The 18676-nt window shown below is 47.2% G+C and overlaps 1 protein-coding gene across 1 annotated transcript in view; it reads left to right on the top strand.

Annotated features, from left to right (window-relative positions):
* The window catches only part of WDR49 (WD repeat domain 49), a 459475-nt gene that overhangs the window by 343267 nt on the left and 97532 nt on the right, over window positions 1-18676 (top strand). Inside the window, exon 14 of the mRNA XM_063916191.1 lies at window positions 13284-13471. Within this exon, the coding sequence (XP_063772261.1) occupies window positions 13284-13471 (188 nt within the window). The remainder of the gene's footprint in view (window positions 1-13283; window positions 13472-18676) is intronic.

The following is an 18676-nucleotide window of genomic DNA, read 5'->3' as shown; positions in this document are numbered from 1 at the left end:
GTGGGGGTAAAACAACCCTACCGGGGAGGCAGCAGCGCAGAATATTTAAGCAGACCGCATAACTCCGGAATGCCTGGACCAATTTACACCAAACTTGGTACACATATGACTTACAATCTGAGAACAAACACTGTGGGGGTAGGACACCCCAAGGGGTGAGGCAGCAGCACAGAATATTTCAGCAGCCAGCATAACTCTGGAATGCCTGGAGCAATTTACACCAAAACTTGGTACATAGATGATTTACAATCTGGGAACAAACACTGTGGGGTTAAGACACCCCTAGGGGCAGGACAGCAGCACAGAGTATTTCAGGAGACAGCATAACTCCGGAATGCCTGGACCAATTAACACCAAACTTGGTACACATAGGATTTACAATCTGGGAACAAACACTGTGGGGTTAAGACACCCCTAGGGATGAGGCAGTAGCACAGAGTATTTCAGGAGACAGCATACCTCTGGAATGCCTGAAACAATTTACACTAAACTTGGTACCAGTGCCGTAACTAGACATTTTATCGCTGTGTGCAGGAAATAGTATCGGCAACCCCCCCCCCGATATTCAAAATTGGGCCAAACATATAGAGGCGTGGCTTCATGGTGAAAGGGCATGGCCACAAAATACTACCAATTCATATTACGCTGCACAGTAGTCTCCATTATTCAAATTACAAGACACAGTAGCACCACTAACACACATTACACCAGGTAGAGCCCATACCACACAGAAGTACACTTTATACATCTTATACCACAGTAGCGAACAGTCAGACGCATGGTCTCACACTAAGTTTGATGTTCAACAAATGCTCAAAAGAAATTCATGACTGCTATCTGCAGTTGTACAGTGGGCATTTGGGTCATGCTGTATAATGTGGTTGGCAGCTAAGCTGCTACTTACATTTCTTTTCTGCTGAGGAACGGCTCCTGTACTCCAATCCCTCCTCGGAAACTGCAGGTGATGGAGGGGGTGGAGCATACTTGGGAGAGGAATCCTGAGGTATCTGTGCCGGCAGCGGTAGCAGCTGCCCCCCCCCCCAACGTCTGTCATGTAAAGGGAGAGCGTGGGATTGCTGCAGCCAGCCGTCACTCTCACTGATGCTGCAATCTGATTGGGCAGGGGCTGCTTCTGCTCCCGTCCCTGAGAGTGAGAGCTTGGGGCTGAGGGCGCTAGATGGCGGATGCTCTGCAGCAGACAGAGTGCACAGGGGAGTGGGAGCAGGAGGAGCGGCCGTAAGCGGACCACATGAGGGAATAGGCGGCCGGTCGGGGTGTCTGTAGATTGTGCGCACAATGGCCCTGGTCGTTGTAGAGAGCAGTGAGTAAGGTGTAGGGAACAGTGGGGGTCATTCCAAGTTGATCGCTAGCTGCCGTTGTTCGCAGCGCAGCGATCAGGCTAAAAATCAGCATTTCTGCTTATGCCCCGGAATGCGCACGCGCGACGTATGGGTACAAAGCCCTTTGTGGTTGTGCACAGGTTCTAGCAAAGTTTTCATTCGCACTGACGCCCGCAAGGAGATTGACAGGAAGGGGGCATTTCTGTGTGTCAACTGACCGTTTTCAGTGAGTGTTTGCAAAAACATTGGCATGTCTGAAAAAACGCAGGAGTGGCTGGGCATTCGCTGGGCAGGTGTATGACGTCAAATCCAGACACGAATAGGCTGAAGTGATCGCAAGCGCTGAGTAGGTTCACAGCTACTCAGAAACTGCACAAACTATTTTTGCAGAGCTCGGCTGCACATGCGTTCGCACTTCTGCTAAGCTAAAATACACTCTCCAGTGGGCGGCGGCATAGCGTTTGCACGACTTCTAAAACTAGCTAGCGAGCGATCAACTCGAAATGACCTCCAGTGATAGGGTGTAGGGAGCAGTGAGTGAGGGAAGCAGAGAGAGTGGGTGTAGGGAGCAGTGAGGGTGGGTGAGTGGGTGTCAGAGCAGAGAGAGTGGGTGAGTGAGGGAAGCAGAGAGAGTGGGTGTAGGGAGCAGTGAGGGGAGAGTAGGGAGCAGTGATAATGGGTGAGTGAGGGGAGCAGAGAGAGTGGGTGTAGGGAGCAGTGAGGGGAGCAGAGAGAGTGGATGTAGGGAGCAGTGAGGGGAGCAGAGACTGGATGTAGGGAGCAGAGAGACTGGGTGTAGGGAGCCGTGAGGGGAGCAGAGAGAGTGGGTGTAGGCAGAGCCGTATTATAGGAGGGTCGGTCGCCTGACACCCCCCACGCACTGTCCTTTGCCGCTATATCCACCACAGTGGCTCAGTTGATCCTCAACAGCAGTGGCCGAGGAGCTACTTACTACAGACAGGAGCCAGTGGAGCACTCTGACACCGTGCCGGGCGGCTCAGCCCATCCAGCGCTGCAGCAGCCGGCTCTGGTAGAGTGTCTAGCGGGATACCAATGGCAAATCGCGTGAGACACTGAACTAGAGTCTGCTGCTGCAGTGCTGAAGGGGCTGAGCCGGCACTATGTCAGAGTGCTCCACCGGTTCCACGCTCTTCTAAGTAACACTTCGGTGGGTGCATGCTCTACCTGTTCCAAGGCACTTCCAGCTTTGTGGGTGCGGTAACGTTCCAGTGGGTGGGGCGCAAGGGGGTTATCTGTTTGTGTGTGTTATATGGGCTCCCTGCTCTTCCAGGTAACACTACAGTGGGGAAGGGGAGGTGGTCTTAACATACACAGGGGGGAGGTGCCATCAATTTACTTAGTGGGGGCCCCTACAACTTAGTTGCCCCTGGTCCCCCACAAGCCTTAATCTGGCCCTGGGTGTAGGGATCAGTGAAGGTGAGAGTAAGGAGCAGTGAAGGTGGGTGAGTGAGGGGAGCAGATAGAGTGGGTGTAGGGATCAGAGAGGGTGAGAGTAGGGAGCAGAGAGAGTGGGTGTAGGGATCAGTGAGGGTGAGAGTAGGGAGCAGTGTTGGTGGGTGAGTGAGGGTAACAGAGAGAGTGGGTATAGGGATCAGCAAGGGTGAGAGTAGGGAGTAGTGAGGGGAGCAGAGAGTGGGTGTAATGAACAGTGAGGGACATCAGTGTGGACTGTGGAGGTGCTGAGCAAAGCTGCTCCCCCCCCCCCCCCCTTCCTCTGTGGCTCACCCCACGCTACCTCCTCTCCTGCACTGGACTCTTCCTCTGGCAGGCTATGTGTGCGACAATGCCGAGTGCAAGGTCGCACAGCAGTTCTCTCAGGGGCGCAGTCAGGAAGGGGGGGGTGCAGATCCACGCGGCGTTTGTGGCCACTCCCAACGCCGAGATGCGCTGCTGCAGTGAGCTGCTGGCTGCGCCTCTTCTCCGTTCTTCCGCTGCCGCTCCCAGAATGCAATGCGCATTCCCGGCTTGAAACACTGGGTGGGAGTGCAGCGCGGCACTGCTCTTTACAAATTTGGCTGACAGCGACAGGGGACGGTGGCGCCTACAGGGTAAATACTAGTACCCTGCTTGCCTGCTTCCTGTGTGTGCTAGTGGATGCACCCCCAGTGCACATGCGCTGTCGCTGCCGCTCCCAGAATGCAATGCGCATTCCCGGCTTGAAACGCTGGGTGGGAGTGCAGCGCGGCACTGCTCTTTACAAATTTGGCTGACAGCGACAGGGGACTGTGGCGCCTACAGGGTAAATACTAGTACCCTGCTTGCCTGCTTCCTGTGCACCCCCAGTGCACATGCGCTGTGTGCAACGCACCGCTAGCACACACCTAGTTATGGCACTGCACATATAACTTACAATCTGGGACACTGTGGGCCAGCAGCACAGAATATCTCAGGACATGCATGATATGTCATTGACGACAGGGCTTCATATGACAGTGGTAGTGACATGATGTGAGGAGGGGAATGGAAGCCACACACTGAGAGTTATATAGTGGGAGGAGCAGGGTCCACCAGCCGCACACAGTATATTAGGAGATGCATAATATGTCAGGCAGGACAGGGCTGCGTGGGTTAGGGGCAGTGACATGATGTGAGGAGAGGAATGTAGATAGCACGAACCCACACACTGAAAGTTATATAGTGGAAGTAGCACCGTCCACCAGCAACAAAGAGTATATCGGGAGATACATAATGTGCTGTGCTATATACAGTGGTGCAAGTAGAAATATTTTCTTAATGGTACTGAGTGTCAAAAAATGGGCGTGGTCATGTGTTGTGAGTGGTGTGTGGTCACATGCTGCTAGTGGGGGTGGCTACATAACACTAGCGGTGTGGCCACATGACAGCCCCTTTTTTATTATTAATCTGGAGGCAAGGCTAAACATATATAGTAATGCCTCCAGTATAATAGAAATATATAGTGATACTTCCAGTATAATAGAAAGATATAGTAATGCCCCCAATTTAATAACAATATATAGTAATGCCTCCATTATAACAGGAAAATACAGTCACTGTCACACTCCCAATATCCCTGACAAAGAGGAGCCGTCATGCTGCCAAGCACCATGGTCTTGTTGCTTTGTGGCACATTATAATTGTGGTAATGGCAAAGTGTGTGGCAGGTGGTATTGAGTACCCACTGCCAAATTCTTATGGGTACTTCATACCCGAGTGTACCCGCATACTTACACCGCTGGCTATATAAGAAACTGTAAATAAATTGATAATTTCACAGGGGCACTGACATGATGTGAGGAGGGGAATGGAGGCAGCAGGAAGCCACAGACTGAGAGTTGTATAGTGGGAAGAGCAGGGTTTCTTGGGGGACCAAAAAGAGGTCCGGCCACTACACAAAGTGGGTCAGGGAAGCAAGATATGCCTATATACTAGATCTCCAACGTAAATTAATGAACAACTGTAATGCTAATTTACCATCCTCATCCCGTAGCGAAGCACGGGTATTCAGCTTGTTTTTTTTAAATATAATTTACAAAAGAAAGCTAATTTATTTTTAATAGTAAATCATTTATTTTCCTGCCCAGTACAATTCTTGGCGGCCAATTCAATTACAGCTAGTCTGGAGCTACCGTAAGTGCGGCATATAACACTTATCAAACTCGTGGGGGCAAGTTCATTGAATCGACCAATTAGATAAAAAATGAAGTCTCCACATGTTTCACTTGTTTTAGAAAAGCTGCAAAAAAGCAGCCATCTTCAAGTTCAGTTATGTAGCGTTGTGCATGATTGCTGCTATATTCATCCACTTTGCTGCTAATCTGCCACTAGCAAGACTCCCATCGACTTCAGCATGAGAGAAAGCAAAAGGTAAGCTAGGAAGAAGAGAAGGAAGAAGAGAAATGTGTGGTGTTGCAGATTGGAAGGGCAGAGAGGCTGGTACAGATGGGAAGGGCAGAGAGGCTGGTGCAGATGGAAAGGGCAGAGAGGCTGGTACAGATGGGTAGGGCAGAGAGGCTGGCACAGACAGAGATGGGAAGGGCAAACCGGCTGGTACAAATGGGAAGGGCAGACAGGCTGGTACAGATGGGAAGGGCAGAGAGGCTGGCACACATGGGAAGGGCAGAGAGGCTAGCACAGATGGGAAGGGCAGAGAGGCTGGTGCAGAGAAGGCAATTGCAGAAAGGCATGCACAGACAGGGAATGTGCCAAATGGCAGGTACAGATAGGAGAAGAACAGAATGGCTGCCACAGAAATTAGTAGAGCATAAAGGCTGGCACAGAAAAGAGAAGAACAGAAAAGCTGGCGCAGACACAAGCATAGCAGAAATGCTAGCATAAACAAGGATTGACAGAGGCTGGCATAGAGAGTAGAAGGGTAGAAAGGTGGGCAGAAAGAGGCTGATGCAGAAGGGGACCAGCATAGAGGCTAGTGCAGACTGGATAAGATCATAATGGCTGGTTCAGACAGAACAGCAGAAAGGATGGCACAGACAAGGATGGCTAGACATATGGATGCATATAGAAGGGCATAGAGGCTGGCATATGCAGAAAAAGCGTAGGGAGGCTGGTATAGTCAGGTAACGTAAAAGGGGATAGCATTGGCAGGAGAAGGGCAGAAGGGCTGGCATAGGCTGGAAAATAGCAGAGAGGCTGGCATAGGCAAGGAAAGGGCAGGGGGCTGGAATAGTCAGGCAACCTGTGGAGAGAATAGCATAGGCTGGATTAGTGCAACGCATATGCTGGAAAAGAGTAGAGGGGCTGGCACAGAAAGGAAGAAAACAGAAAAGGGGAAGGAAGCTGCAGATATACTAACCTTTACCTTGTTCCATGTGCAAAGGATAACAGGAGCAGTGTTTCCATAGATGATGCACACCAGTGGAGGAGGAAAGGAGATGGGGTCATGCAGACCCATGCAGACCGCCCCCTCAGCCGAAGATGCTGGCACAGTTCATAACAAAAGTGCGCCAGTGCCTAGTTTACTTTAATGTTCAACCTTAAAAAAAAATCTCTACTGTGCCCCCCTGGTGACTTTCGGGTGCACTGCCACCTAATACAGGGCTGCCTGCTTCCACACATAAGTGTATGTATGGAACGTAGCCACAGCTGAGCTGATTGGTCAAATGCTGTAAATGAATAAAGCAGCATGTGGCCACATCAAAGACCACTTAATCGGCTGAATACCGTCCCAGGCACCCGACCTGGGCCAAAATTTACTAAAAAATCGAGTTTGTCCGATTTGTGTTTTTTTTTTCTAAGTCCCAACACGGGAATTCACTAAGCACAAATCTCGGCAGTGTTTGGACTATTCATAATGGTTTGAATGACAAAGTTCAGAAATACGAATGAATAGACCATCAGTCAAACGCGGCTGTTATTTCCTACAACACGGGTATTCACTATTCATTCGTATTTGGGTGTTAGTCTCTGAGTGCTCAAGTGCGGGTGTATTTTTTTGCGAATGGTTAAAAAAAGCAGCAAAAAAATAGACCTGCTTTTTCCAGTTGAGTTTGGATAACCATGCACGGATCAGTGAGATCTGTGCATGGTTATCTATGGGAAAGGGTCTGTTTAATGTAAAAAGTGGGAAAAAAATTTGCGTGGGGTCCCCCCTCCTAAGCATAACCAGCCTCGGGCTCTTTGAGCCGGTCCTGGTTGCAAAAATATTGGGGAAATATTGACAGGGGTTCCCCCATATTTTAACAACCAGCACCGGGCTCTGCGCCTGGTCCTGGTGCCAAAAATACGGGGGACAAAAAGCGTAGGGGTCCCCCGTGTTTTTGGAACCAGCACCGGGCTCCACTAGTCGGAGAGATAATGCCACAGCCGGGGGACACTTTTATATAGGTCCCTGCGGCCCTGGCATTAAATCACTAACTAGTCACCCCTGGCCGGGGTACCCTGGAGGAGTGGGAACCCCTTAAATCAAGGGGTCCCCCCTCCAGCCACCCAAGGGCCAGGGGTGAAGCCCGGGGTTGTCCCCCCCCATCCAAGGGCTGCGGATGGGGGGCTGATAGCCTTGTGAAAAAAATAGAATATTGGTTTTTGTAGCAGTACTACAAGTCCCAGCAATCCTCCCCCGCAAGCTGGTACTTGGAGAATCACAAGTACCAGCATGCGGTGGAAAAACGGGCCCACTGGTACCTGTAGTACTACTACAAAAAAAATACCCAAATAAAAACAGAACTCCTTGAAAGTACAACTTTATTACATACATGCACACCTACATTCACACATACTTACCTATGTTCACACGAGGGTCGGTCCACTTCTCCAAGTAGAATCCATGGGTTACCTGAAAATAAAATTATACTCACAAAAATCCAGTGTAGATCTGTCCTCTTCTGAGCTTGTAATCCACGTACTTGGCAAAAAAACAAACCGAAAAACCCGAACCACGCACTGAAAGGGGTCCCATGTTTACACATGGGACCCCTTTCCCCGACTGCCGGGACCCCCCGTGACTCCTGTCACAGAGAGTCCCTTCAGCCAATCAGGGAGCGCCACGTCGTGGCACTCTCCTGATTGGCTGTGTGCTCATGAGCTGTAAAGTCAGGCTGCGCACGGCAGAGATACAATGTTGCGCCTATGCGCTCCATTGTATCCAATGGTGGGAACTTTGCGGTCAGCGGTTGACCGAAAGTAACTTCACCGCTGACCGCAAAGTTCCCACCATTGGATACAATGGAGCGCATAGGCGCAACATTGTATCTCTGCCGTGTGCAGCCTCACTGACACTACAGGAGCACACAGCCAATCAGGAGAGTGCCACGACAGGAGTCAGGGGGGGTCCTGGCAGTCGGGGAAAGGGGTCCCATGTGTAAACATGGGACCCCTTTCAGTGCGTGGTCGGGTTTCCGGTTTGTTTTTTTGCCAAGTACATGGATTACAAGCTCAGAAGAAGACAGATCTACACTGGATTTTTGTGAGTATAATTTTAATTTCAAGTAACCCATGGATTCTACTTGGAGAAGTGGACCGACCCTCGTGTGAACATAGGTAAGTATGTGTGAATGTAGGTGTGCATGTATGTAATAAAGTTGTACTTTCAAGGTGTGTGAGTTCTGTTTTTATTTGGGTATTTTTTTTGTAGTAGTACTACAGGTACCAGCGGGCCCATTTTTCCACCGCATGCTGGTACTTGTGGTTCTCCAAGTACCAGCTTGCGGGGAGGCTTGCTGGGACTTGTAGTACTGCTACAAAAAAACAATATTTTATTTTTTTCACAAGGCTATCAGCCCCCCATCCACAGCCCTTGGATGGGGGGGACAGCCTCGGGCTTCACCCCTGGCCCTTGGGTGGCTTGAGGGGGGGGACCACTTGATTTAAGGGGTTCCCACTCCTCCAGGGTACCCCGGCCAGGGGTGACTAGTTAGTAATTTAATGCCAGGGCCGCAGGGACCTATATAAAAGTGTCCCCTGGCTGTGGCATTATCTCTCTGACTAGTGGAGCCCGGTGCTGGTTCCAAAAATACGGGGGACTCCTACGCTTTTTGTCCCCCATATTTTTGGCACCAGGACCAGGCGCAGAGCCCGGTGCTGGTTGTTAAAATATGGGGGGATCCCACGCAATTTTTTTCTTGATTTTTAACACTTACATTTTTTTTAAAAAAAGGTGCACAATGAAGCCCTGCACGGATCTCACAGAATCGGCCGGGATTCCTTGTGTTTTGTCAGGCAGTGTTTTACTCATCACTCCCGTAAAACACTGCCTGACATTACGAATCACATCAACATCGGAAAAAACGAATGTGGAAAACTCGGCAGCTTAGTAACTGACCGTATCAGGATTCAAAAAGTTGCAGTAAAATGCACCCGATACCATTCGAGTTCAAACACCCTTAAAAACGGCTAAAACACGAATATTAGTAAATTTTGGCCCTAGTCTGCTGCTATGTCTGGGCCTATTTTCATGGGAAGGCCTAGAGCTGCAGCAGTTGTTAATCTAGCCCTGACTGCATCCAAGTCCTCACTGCGACCGCTGTCGGTAATCTAACTTTGCATGTGCACAGTGTGACTCTGACGCAAGCGTGTTCAAAACAAATAACAAAATCGCTCAAACTTTGGCATTGCATCCCCTCTAAATCAGGCCCATGTAATGACTTATTTCTTTTTTTTGAATGAGGTATCAATAAACAGTGTTTTATTAGAAAATTAGGAAAATAAACTTAATTGAGATTGTGACAAAAAAAGCAGCTGTACTGTGTGCAGAAGCCTTGTCCTGAAATGGTGCATAAGCCAAAGTAATTTAACAAAAAAGACAATGAAAGTCCTAAATAATAACTTGTATCACCAAGTGATATGCTGCTATTCAACAGCCAAGACTTTATTTCCTGATTAATTCATGTTATTAAAATAAATAAATAAATAAATAAAATCCTTGGCTCTAATTTAATTTGCTTTGAAATGGTTCACTTTGAAGAGTACAGTATTAATTACACTGATACATGTCAGGGGCACTTTCAAGATCTTTTTGGTTTTTAGATTTTAAAGAATGAAGACTTTTTTACTAGCTGCAGTCAGTGTGACATCAAATAGAGAGCACGGCAGTGTACAATGACCTCACACACATTGCCTAATCTCACTTCTACAGACTTGGCTGAGTGTCTTTCATTTCACATGTGTTAAAGAAACACTGTAGTGATGAGTGCATGTCAAAGCACATGAGGTATTTATTTCATCCAGTATAAAGGTGCACTGGTCTATTTGGGATGCAATTACATTGTCGGCATTCGGGATCCCAACGGTCAGGATACCGACGCCAGCATCCCGACCACTGACAATGCCTATTGCCGGAATCCCAGCTAACAGGGGCTACTTCCACTCATGGGTGTCCACAACACCCATAGAGTGGGAATAGAACCTGTGGCGAGCACAGCAAGCCACCGAGCCCGCAGCGTGGCCAGTGCAGCGAGCCTGCAAGGGGCTTCGTTGCGCCTGCCCCCTGACGGCATTCTGGCATCCGGGATCCCAGCGTCGGTATATTGACCGCCGGGATCCTGGCCGCCGGCATACCGTACTCACCGCATCTATTTACTGAGTGATCTGGCGCACTGTGGGCTTGATTCATTTCTGTCATTAAAGCAACTGGGCTAAACCATTGTGCACTGCAGGTGGGGCTGATGTAACATGTGCAGAGAGAGTTAGATTTGGGTGGGGTGTGTTCAAACTGAAATCTAAATTGCAGTGTAAGAATAGAGCTTTCTAACATTTGTGGGCTACATGCAAAAGCAGCCAGTATTTACCGTACACAGTAAAAAATATATTTGCTCCCCTTTGAATGGCAACATAGTTTATTCCAGATCCAAACCTACGTGCTTTCTTTGTTTCACTTATACATATGAATTAGGCCCTGTGCCCATTGAACAACTAGTTTGATCAAGTTATTCAATCGGTTCTCTCAAGGCAGAGGGTAAACTTTGAGAGAATCCCCTTTTTTTAAAGCTCACCCCTACAAATTGGCTTTCTTTTCCTACTTTGATGTCCTTTTTGAATAGCAACACTTTATATCACCACAGACACAGCCCAGAGCTATAACGCAGGAGCAACTGTACCCCCTCACCGTATTTACTGAATTGTGTCTAAAGTGTGAATGTGGCTAGCATGTGGGTGCAAGTTGAAGTGAAGAAATCTAAGTAAGCTGTCTTGGGGGGAAGGGGGGTGGGGGGCGTGTACGGGTGATGTGACTAGCCACCAGATAGGGTGTAGCCAGGACAGAATTTAACATACTTACCTACTCTCCCGGAAGTCCCCCAGAAGAGTAGATAGATTAATGGAATGGTAAGGATATGGAGTTAATACCAGGAATAGCTGCTCCGTATGGAGGGGTAAGGACCAAAATGATGTGCATTGCATTGTTTTCTCACCTCCTGTTTCCCACGAACCAGCGATTTGCCTACCGTGCAATTTGCACTCTGTTTGGTCTACTTGCCTCTGTAGTGAAATGGGCCAGATGAGGAGCATAATTCCGCAAATTATGAGTCCATGGTGAGGAGGGTGAATATTTATACTTTTCTCCCAAAAGGAGTCCGCTCCATCTCCCCTACAGGAGAAGCCAGGGGGGAGAAGCCAAATGTTGATAATAATGCTTTGTAGCTTCTCCACAGCAGCACAGGGGAGCGGTATTGATCCATATCGAAAGCTTGCAAACAAAGTATTGATGTTTTGTTATTACAAGTGGGGGCCTATTTATCATAAACAGCACCTTTGTGGCAATATGCAACATATTTAAGGGAAAATATCCCTTGCTGCAACAATGTATCAATAAAACATCAATGGGACAGCTCATCGTTACTCAGCAGCCTCCTTGGTACTGGCCTGGCATATGCTGGCGCTATATAAGTAATAGTATATAATGCTAATAATAAGGGTTTTGACGCTTGGGAAAGTCATCTATGAGGCACTTTATCGTCATGTGAATGGGAGTCTTATTAGCACATGAGAACATGTATTTAGAAAACGTTAGGTACAAAAATGGAAGCTGAAGTAGATTTTTTTCTTCTCACTAAACATCTACCTTTGTTATTTATCATAATATTTAGGGGTGTGGTATATTATGTTGACATTCAGAATTTTGACAGCAAAGTGTCAATAGAATATGAATGTCAACATTTAATACGTCAACATTCACAATGTTGACACCTCCAGAATGTTGACATTATGAAAGTTGACATAATCAGGGCTGCTATCAGGTGGGTACAGCTGGGGCTAATATACTGGGCCCGGGCTCAGAGGGGGGCCCGCAGCTCCGATGACCCCCCTGCGAATGGCTTCTTCACATGCAGATGTGACCAATTAAGGGTTGATGTATCAAGAATAGAAAAGAGTGGAGAAGTTGTCCTTAGCAACCAATGAGAATCTACCTATCATTTAACAGAATGTACTTGAAAAATGCTTCCTTCATGCTAAGAAGCAGTTTGATGATAGGATCATAAACACTGTGTGCCTCCTGCTGTATGACACTGATAAGTGGAAGCCGAAAAATCGGATTCAGATGGGATCACGGGAATAGCATTCTCCAGGCACCCCTGTCATAGCAGGCATCAGTCAGGATTTAGGAATGAGACCACTTGTCTTGATTCTCTCCTCACCCCTGCTTAATACTCCATTATACCTCCAGTGTTTGCCATACTGATGCTTCCTGAGTTATGGCATGGAGGGGTTTCCTATGTGTGCCTCTTATCCATCCCTCCCTAAGTGTGCATCTGCCTCTCTGCGTTTGTCAAAAACATCCCCAATTGTGCTTCTGCCCCTCCCTTAAGTGTGCCTCTGACCCCCTCACTCTCCATTGATCCCTCATCCAAATGTGTGCTTTTGATGTCTCTCAAAATGTGTGCTTCTAACCCCATTCCAAATATGTCTCTGGCCCCCCCCTCCAAAGGTATGCCTCTGACCCCCTTATCTAAAGGTGTGTCTCTGTTCCCCCCACCCTCCTCAGGTGTGCCTCTGGCACCCTTCTCCAAATGTGTGCCTCTGCTCACTGACTCCAAAGTTGTGCCTCTGATACCCCCTCCAAAGGTGTGCCGCTGACCCAACCCTCCAAAGGTTTGCCGATGATCCCACCTTCCAAAGGTGTTCCTTTCATCCCCCTCCAATTGTGTGCTTCTGACTCTCACTCCAAAGGTGTGCCTGTGACCCCCCCCCCTCCCACCTTCAAAACTGTGCCTCTAAACCTCTCTTTCAAAGGTGTGCCTCTTACCCCTTCCATCCTTAAAGGTGCCTCTGCCCTCTCTCCCAAAGTGTGCCTTTAACTTTCCCTACTTTACCCATCACTGACCCTGTCGGCTCTATCCCTAACTGTGACTTTGACTCCACTCCCCATGGCTGGTGTCTGCCAATCAAAATTAGCGTGGACTGTGTCAACATTCTGAATGCTGACATAACTGCATACTGTTTTAAGACACTAAAATGAATAGTTTGGAAAACGTTAGTATTTTGTAGACCGTAATATTCACTTTTTCATTACAGGTGGTGCAAACTTGGTGTCTTGTGGAGGATCTGGCTATGTTCGATTTTGGAATATATTTAAAAACCAATTAATGTCAGAGTTTGTAGCTCATGAAGGGGCAAGTTTTATAGTTATGACCATTGACAAAACAAACAACTATCTCATAACAGGAGATCTTGATGGATGGATAAAAATTTGGAACATACAGGTAATATAAATCTGATACTACAGAAAAGCATAGAGCTATAACTTTTTTATACAAATAATCAAATACTGGATGTCATTTATGAACCAGATAAAATACAGAGACGCAGTAAAAAAACAACATGTTTTTCTTCTATTTTGGTTGAGTGTGTGTATTTTTCTTTTTGCCGACGCGCACATAGGTTTGTGTGTAGCAAGGAAGTGTTGAATGCAAGGTGAGCAGGTTTTTTGAGTATGTTGGAATGGCCCTCCACAGGATTCCAGGGAGAATGCAAGGATAGTCACTGTAAGGAGCAGAGCACGTCCACTTGTGGAGGCTTGTACAGTTAATGGATGTCAGTAGAGCACTTTAAACTTTGGACTTTTAAACTACTTGTAGCCGACTCCGCCTTGTAACCCTTGCCAATAACACCTTAAATGTAATCAACTGAAAATCTTTAGAACTTTAATGTTACAAATAAAAACACATATTGTAATTGATGTTAAATAGGCCATTAATCTCATTAATAACATAAGCCATAAAAATCTTTGTAGGCGAGGGAAAAGGGGTCAGGCAGGTCAATATACTAATTAGATGGAATAGAAGACTGCAACTGCAAGAGCCTTAAACGTCAAAGAGGAGTGTAATCACCACTCTCCTTCCAAAAAAGTGTGCAGCTAAACGCAAGACTTCTTTCATAACCATATCTAGGTCAACCAGCACGGGCGCCCCTCCAGGGGTGTGTCCTTTCCCCCTTCCTCTTCTCTCTTGATACCAATGACTGCATCTCCAGGAACAAGTCGGTGAAACTCTTAAATTTGCGGACGACACCACGCTAATTGGCCTGATCACGGATGGAGAGGAGACTGCTTACTGGAATGAGGTAGATCGGCTGGTCAACTGGTGCAGCGCTAACAATCTACAGTTAAATACATCAAAGATGGTTGAGATGATCATAGACTTCAGGAAGCATCCCCGTACACTCACCCCACTAACAGTTGCGGGCAGTGCAGTAGTGGTAGTTGAATCCTTTAGATTTTTAGGCTCCACGATTGCTAGGGATCTGAAGTGGAAGGCCAACTTCGACGGCATTGTTGGGAAAGCCCAGCAGAGGCTGTACTTCTTACGCCAGGCATGTCCAAACTGCGGCCCTCCAGCTGTTGAGAAACTACACATCCCAGCATGCCCTGACACAGCTTTAGCATTCTCTGACAGCAAAACTGTGTCAAGGCATGCTGGTATATGTAGTTTCACAGCAGCTGGAGGGCCGCAGTTTGGACATGCCTGTCTTACGCCAACTTAGGAAGTTCAAACTGATGCAGGAACTCCTGGGGCTCTTCTACTCAGCTATTATCCAGTCTGTTATCTGCATCTCGATAATAGTGTGGTTTGGCTCAGCCTCAACTCATGACAGGAACAGACTACTGTGAATAGTGGGGGCAGCGGAAAAAATCATAGGGACAAATCTCCCGGCGATTGAGAATATATATTGGGCAAGGGTTACTAAGCTGGTGTAAAGGATCATCGGTGATCACTCCCACCCTGATCACGACATGTTCAGAAGACTGCAATCAGGGAGGTGGTACGGCTCGCAACTGGTGAGAACCGCCAGACACAGGAACATTTTTTCCCCCCAAGCAACTACCCTAATAAATTAGATGGGGACCTAGCCCATTCCATTTGCAATTCAACCTGGCACATGTATCTACGAACCTATCATGCTGCTCTACCCCATGTTTGTTTGGTCTTGTTATGTATGTATACTGTCTTAGAGCGGTGGCTATCGGAAACAAATTCCTTGTGTATTGTGCACTGATATACTTGGCAATAAAGTGATTCTGATTCTATTTCTGATATACGGTAAGACCCATCTGGTGAGATGGAGTCACTGGCCTCTTGGGATTTCGTTACTGGCTGCTGGGATCCTGGCGGTCAGCATACCGACCCCGGGATCCCGGCAGCAGAATGCCGGCAGGGGGATGTTCGAGGTCAACCAAGCCCTTTGTGGGCTCGGTGTCTCGCTGCGCTCACCACAGGTTCTATTCCCACTCTATGGTTGTTGTGGACAGTGACACCCACAAGTGGGAATAGACCCTGTGGGTCGGCATTCTGTCGGCTGGCATTTTGAGCATTCAAGATTCTGGCATCGGCATGCTGACCACCGGGATCCCGAGTGCCGGTCACATGACAGCATCCCCCCTCTGCCACCACACGGCGAGGTATATGTACAGAGCCTTGGAGAGAGATAAAGTGGACAAAGATTAAAATACAAGACAATCAGCTCCTAACTGCCATGTCACAGGCTGAGTTTGAAAAATAACAGTTAGGAGCTGCTTGGCTGGTACTTTATCTTCTTTGTCTTCACTCTCGTGCGCAGCACATTTTATTATGGGGTGCACCGTGGGAGGAGTGTGTCTAGCACCGCCTTTTGGGCGTGTCTAGCACCATCTATTGATGGTCAACGCATAAAAAATATCCACCTTTGTACCAACCCTAATAAAGCAGATATTGTCAGATGTTGTGGTGTGCACCAAACAAGCACTCCTGATGGCACTCATGCAATTACACTGCTCCTCCACAGCCTGGTCTGGCTCCCCCTCTCTTTCCCATGCAAGCTGCAGCAGCTTACTTACAAGTCAGTCACTCACTGACACTGACAGTCACAGACTAGTTACTGCTGCTGCTGGAAAAACAAGTGACCTGTCAATGCTGCTGCCGGCCGTCTGCCAATATTGAATTTGTCTTCCTAAGAGGAACGCTGGCTGCATGCTGCTCCTCATCAGTGGCTGGCGTTGGCATTGCATAGAAGGAGAGAGGTGGGCGTGTGACGGATGGGCTTGTGATCAGCATGACGTAATCACATCACATCACACTGTTTTTGTACATGGAGGTGGAGCTGGGAATTTGAAAGCCGGTGGCAGTGGCACCCTTGATTAACCCAGGCGTCCGGTCAGTAATGCAGTCCTGCAGGGTGCAGCGCAGAGGGGACAGTAATCAGCCTGCACGGCAATCGCTGCATCAGGCATGTGAGATCAGGGTGCCAGACATTAGGGGGTGCCTGTGCGCACCAGGCACCCCCCCCTGCGCACACCTATGTTTGTCTTTCTATCTCTCCAAGGTCTAGTACATAGAGATCTGCAATAGAAAAAAAAGGGGAGAGAAGGAGAGTCGTCAGCAGCAAAGAGGCATGAGTCACAGACCACCAAACATATACATACCCCCAGGTCAGCCATCAGGGAAAGTCTGCCGGGACCACTAGGGGGCCCGCATGGCAGTGGTGTGTATTGGAGCGCACTGCACACTGCCACTGAAGGACAGCGCCAGTGGCATTTTGAATTTGGAGCCAGTCGTGAGCCAATTGGACCTCGCTGATGAGCAACCAATCAGGAGCAACTCCTGCTTGGCTGCTGGTCTGCGAGTGCCTATATGCAAAGGGAGCAGAAGGTGAGGGTGAGTTGGAGGTGGGGGGCCCTGCCTATTCTGGCAGTCTCTGGCCCCACAATTTCTGATGGCAGCCCTGTGTACCCCATGATGCCTAGTTCCACCTTCTACTAAAGTCAATCAATGCAGTGTCATACCGCAGTTTTTCTCTCATGCCTAACAAACCAGCTCAGCTTCAGTGATTAACCCTCATTCAGTCCTATAGCCCTTTCAAGCTGCACAATTTCCCGGGTTGCTGCGCGTTTACATGCAATAACCCGGGATATTTATGGCAGCGTGAAAAGGGGATTACTAAGGACACATATATTGTCATACACAAATACCATAATATAAAAAGCTTGATTTTTAAAGTTAAATAAAAGCATATTTGATGTGCCCTTGCTTTCAGGTATTCTTTAAGATCTAAGTAAGAATATGATAAGAAGTATTTATTGCAGTAATCCAAGGTGACAGTAGACATAGTGACATCTTCACTTTTCCTGACATTTCTGTCACAGAGCACAAGCCTGCATAATGTTGTGAAAAGTGTCTGTGCAGATGAACATCAAAAAGCCCAATACAGGCAGTCTCCAGGGCAAGCGTCCAGCAGATAGACAGGCGGATTTGCCTATTAGAAAAGTGCCTGACCTCTGCAATAATGTATTTCTTGTGCATATATAACCCTCATTGATAATGAAATCACTAATCATGCGTTGCACGCATCTAAGCCTTGTACACATGTGTCGTTTGTATGTGGAGGGAGGAAAGCACTTTTGGTTTACAGTATATTAACTTTTGTAATCACTAGTATTCAAATGCCTTTTTAATCTATACATATAATAAAACTGTAAGGGTTTTGTCTGTACATAGCGATTTTTTTGAGAAATGTACTTCTAGGGACTGTTTTTGAATATAGATGGGAATAAAATAATAATTCTTGTCTATTTGTCTGACTGTTCCATCATCATGCAAAAACTGCTGGATGAATTTGGATGGCATTTTTACTATTGTATAGCTTAGTGACCAAGAAAGAAACTGAGGTGTATACTGTATGATCTCAATGTGACATCAGGGAGAGAAGCAATGAAAATGTAGGTCTGAATTTAGACAAAGTGAAAAATGTAGAAAATCCTCTCTTCCTGACTGTCATGAACAGATGATCCAGTGATAGGCTGGAGTGGAGTGTTAGCCATTGGACCTCCTTTTTTTGTACGCACTCCTGTACACAAATCAGTTATTCATGCTGTGAGAAGAGGGATTTTTTCAGATTTCCTATTGGGTCTAGTTCTGACCTTTGTTGCTGATACGGACCTTGGATTATCTAGTGTGAAGAGGGATTTTCTACATTTTTCATTTTGTCTAAATTCAGACCTGCGTTTGGTGACGTTTACTGTGGATCACCTATTGAAGTGGAAAGTGCCTCTAAAATCACTATGGTCTGAGTAATACAACTGACCACACCAGCTCTGAGCAATCCTTATCTAAATTCTAGAGGTGGCAAATAGCCTCTAAAATCACTATGGTCTGAGTAATACAACTGACCATATTGAATCCGAGCATTTTATATTTTAATTTTAGATTCAGCTATACGTAATATATTGGTCCTCTACGAATCCAATTAAAATCTGGTAGTTCCCCTTGTGAATCCCAGCATGTTAAGTTTTTAGACATTATTTTATCCCCTGAAGAAGTCCATCAGGACGAAACGTGTAGGGTTCATCGATTATTGTACACTATCCTTTTGCTTTGAGTATCCTCCTTTGAGCTCACACCGTTAAGGTGAGGAGGCTATTTCCCCATGCCATCTAA

Source organism: Pseudophryne corroboree, chromosome 4 (genome assembly GCF_028390025.1).
Source record: "Pseudophryne corroboree isolate aPseCor3 chromosome 4, aPseCor3.hap2, whole genome shotgun sequence".
Classification (NCBI taxonomy): Eukaryota; Metazoa; Chordata; class Amphibia; order Anura; family Myobatrachidae; genus Pseudophryne; species Pseudophryne corroboree.
This window is presented reverse-complemented; position numbering and strand designations above follow the sequence as displayed.